Consider the following 4,034-nt stretch of genomic DNA (forward strand, 5'->3'; position numbering starts at 1 on the left):
CAGGGGTCTGCCAGCGGCACAGCGGCATGGCCAGACACACGCCTCCCACGCCAAATGCCACCCCGCAGCAGGACACCGCCGCACGGCCCACCGTCCGTCCCCTCCACAACGCTGGTTCAGTTTTTTTGGTCCAAGGGTCCCTATGTGGCAAGAGGGACCCCCAGCCCAACTGGCAAAACTCAAACGGAGACCAATCAGCGTCATCGATGGATGCTGGGAGCTTAAGACGGGAGCCAAATGCTGGCGTTTAAGACCAATGAGTCTGCAGAGGCAACACAGGGGGCTAAGGATCAGCACTGCTCCCTTTATCTTCCTACCATGGGCTTCAGACTTACAGAACTGAAGGTATCAGTGCCGGCATGCGCTACTGGCTCACCACAAAATGCAAGAGAAAGGGGACCATACCTTGCACACCACAGGTTCCCTGTGGAGCTGGCGGTCTCCTGCCGTGCTCTGCTCCGTGCTCGGGCGCCTGGCGCTTGTACATCCTGTGGGGCTGCGCCGCCCCACCCTCCCGAAAGCTGGTGGACACCGGTTCGATGAAATAGTCCTCGTGCATGAGCTGAAACACACCTTTCTGGCAGGGAGAGACAAAGGCGTCAATGTGAAATCATCTGCTTCTAGCACAGACTCACATTGAAGAACCTGGGAACGGGAGAGGGTTTGCAAAATTTTCCAGGATGAAACAGGTCTTTCTCTAAAGAAACTGTTTTTATGGATATTTTGAGCTCTAAACTCCCGGACAAGAGAGAAGCAGCTGGCACGGAGTGATCGTTAAGCAAGCAAAAAGCCAGAGAGATCCCATCACAAGGTGCAGATGGGTGGTGAACCCAACGGGTGTCTGATAGCGAGGAGCTCAGGGACCGCAGGGATGCTGAGGCAGAGAAACGCCTTCTCCAGAGAACCCGAGCGCACCAGGAACAGGCGCACACAGGGTCTCAGACCGTGCTCTCCCTGACCTCCCTGGAGATGCCCCGGGGAGCCCAGGCAGACAGCCCAAAGGACGGCTTTGACCACACTGCAGCACCACTGCTTTGAGTACGTGTTGCACAAACGGAGGTGTTTTCCCGAGGATATCCTCGTCAGACGCAGCCAGCTGCTTCTGGCCTTTTGCACTGCCCAGGCACCACCACTGCGAACGACCGAGTTACAGACTTCCCGCGGTCAAAGACCAGAAAACCTCCAGGGAAGAGGAACCTGCAGGAGCACTCGATCGTGGCAGGAACTCCAATCAAAGAAAGTCAGTCCCAGGACAAGGAGCACGGCCCCTCCGTGCAGCAACGGGAGGATGTGTTCTTGGCATCTCTCCTTTAGCAGGAAACGACACCCTAAAACTTTCTTTGGTTAATTACGACCCCCCTGACCTGGCCCAGCTGCAACACGTGGTTACGGACTCACCCAGGACTGCCCAGCTGCATCCCAAGAACAAACAGGCGCAGCGGCAGTCTGAGAAGCTCTTCGCAGGGCCAGCTTCATCCCAAGGAACAGGAGCTCCCGTGGGAGCCTACAGCATCACTCGGCCAGGCAGGGTGCTGCCGCGAGCAGCGTTTTGTAAAGGTATTTTGTGCCCTAAGACAACTCCGTGGCTGCTCTCGGTTGTTTCAGAGCAGCCGTGCGGTGTCTGGAGCAGGCTGAGGAGCCCTACGCTTACTGGGGAGCCCGTTCACGCTCAGCTTTGCTCACCATGCTTTTGCTCTGACATGTTTAGCACTCGCACAGCCCAGTACAAGGCAGGGACAAAGAGAGAAGATCAAAACATGCCTCCACAACTGTTTCCAAGACACAACAGGATTGAGCCTACTAGTGATGCCTTCTCACTACTCATGCGGTGCCGGGGAAGAGAAAACGGCTTCCTCCCTGATTAACTCCTTGCAAACGTAAAATAACAAGGAGGAAACACCATGGGGATGGGGAAGGAAGGGAAGGAGGCCACAGATACGATTCCTTCTCTGTTTCCTGACACAGGTCATTCTGAGCCAGGAAGGGAACAGAGATCCCTGCCCCGGCTGAAATCTGCCCAGGGTGCCCAGCACAGGGGCCACGTTTTGGCACCGGTTGGTTCTGCAGTAGCACTGGGTGGCATTTGCTGCCCGTGGGAAGGTCCGGTTCTCCCTGTTTAAAACACACCTGATTAACCTTCCTGCACCTTGCGTGTCCCAGTCCACCCCAGTAAGCAGTGCCAGCATCCCTAACCCCTGCCTCCCTTACGCTCACTCATCACGGTCTGCAACGGGAGTAAGAAATAGCCTTGGCGAAGGGTGGAATTGCACTGGCAAAACTACATAAGCGAGAGTAGAACCCAGCTTTTATGCCTATATTTTATTGTAAAATCATTGACAGGACAAGCTTAAAGTCTTATAGTAGCGTTGTAAGAAAGGCGAAGCCTGGCTGTGGGAGCAGGGATCTCGGAGGTTGGCCGAGGGTGTCAAACACGGTACGGGCGCTGCGTGCCGCACCGGTAACGAACACCGGAGCAGGGGCTGCACCGGGGACGGCACCGGGAACCTCGGCCCCTCGAGGCGCTGATGCGATTCGGTTCAACAGGTGAGGCTGCCACACGCCAGAATTTCGGGAGAGCCCATCCGTGCTTTACAACTGGGAATGGCAGAGGGCTTCCAATGCAGCAACGCTGGGCTTGAAATAGAAGGTATCACCACCATATTACGTGCCTAAACGTAACAGACTGCCCTAGCCTACAGCTCTATGCCTCCCACACCAGCGGCGTTGTTTACACCCTGTAATACCAAACACCCTTACAAGTGGTGTGGGAGTAATTCCCGGTGACGAAGCAGTAGCTCAGAACACCCTTGACTTCCCGTAATAATTATGAGACACGCAGCACACTGCTAACCGCAGTTTTCTGTGGTTTAGTAGCTGCCTGACCAAAAGCCGTGGTTATTTTAAGACTGAGTAGAGAAGGTTTAAAGCAACTTCAGGCTGAGTTTTGCTCACCACTCGCAGTTTATGGGCTGCAGACCCTCTCACAATGTTGTGCTAATGCCTCTTGTGAGCTAACAATTTTTTCTGCTCCTTAAAAAATAACACTGACCCACAGTATTTGCATGATACCGTTCATTTTCAACAGACTTTACAGACCTTAAAGACGGGGTTCACCAAACACCACTATGAAACAGGTGTTTTCAGGTGACACGTTATGTGGATGGCAAATTATTTAATGAGCAACTTCTTTTTTTATTCTCCCATCTGTGGCTAATCGGCAAAGAGAAGTTTAATTCTCTTAACCAGAACATATTTCGAATGACCTGGGTGAACATCCTTCAGCCCATTCACTATTAGCAGCTTGGTTTTGCCTCACTCACACTCCAAGACTGGATTTCTAAGTCTGACGGCAGATTTCAGCTCGCTGGCAGGACAAGGCCACGCAAACATTTCCAGAACCGTCATATATCACCATCATATACGTCCCTGTGCAAACACACATTCACGGGAGCGTTTGTGACATTTGGACTTCTGTGTACGCTGCAGCCATCAGCCATCATCTCACACAAACATTCACAGAAGATGAATCAAAAGGTTGTACGTTCCTCCTAGGTGCATCAGTCTATTTTTCATCCACATGATGATCCCGGCTATTTTCCGCAGCCTTCACGCCCCTGGAGACAGGGGTGCTGCATGAAGCGCAGGGTGCCAAACACCCTTAGCTGCTGTTAAATTTGGTAGGAAAAGAGCAACCAACACCTTCCAGGGTGTGCCCAGCTCCTGCCCTGCCAGTCCTGCCCCACCATCGGCCACGGCAGGCAAGGTCTGAGCTCTCTTTAATGTTTTAACGATTTAACCTGTTGGTTGAATCACAGATGAAAAGGCGACGGAGAGCCAGCAGCGATGCTCCCCGCCACGCGATGCTCTCCCTGAAATCCAGCAGCAAACCCTTGCAGCTCAGACCAAGCGCAGTGATTCGGGTGGCCGCTGCAGACCTTCCATTTAAAAGCCACCCCGCTCTACGGGGCTCACTCGGCGTGCCGGCACACACTGCCTTTAATTAAACACAGGAAGCTTCAAACGCAAACGCAGTT

General features: G+C 53.4%; 1 protein-coding gene across 1 annotated transcript in view; it reads right to left on the minus strand.

Annotated features, from left to right (window-relative positions):
* The window catches only part of ADAMTS7 (ADAM metallopeptidase with thrombospondin type 1 motif, 7), a gene marked incomplete at its 5' end in the record, with an annotated part of 42,750 nt that overhangs the window by 37,174 nt on the left and 1,542 nt on the right, over nt 1-4,034 (minus strand). The window contains one exon of the mRNA XM_009703480.1: nt 406-577. Within this exon, the coding sequence (XP_009701782.1) occupies nt 406-577 (172 nt within the window). The remainder of the gene's footprint in view (nt 1-405; nt 578-4,034) is intronic.

The sequence above is a fragment of the Cariama cristata genome, unplaced genomic scaffold (assembly GCF_000690535.1).
Source record: "Cariama cristata isolate BGI_N322 unplaced genomic scaffold, ASM69053v1 scaffold15197, whole genome shotgun sequence".
In the NCBI taxonomy this organism is placed as follows: Eukaryota; Metazoa; Chordata; class Aves; order Cariamiformes; family Cariamidae; genus Cariama; species Cariama cristata.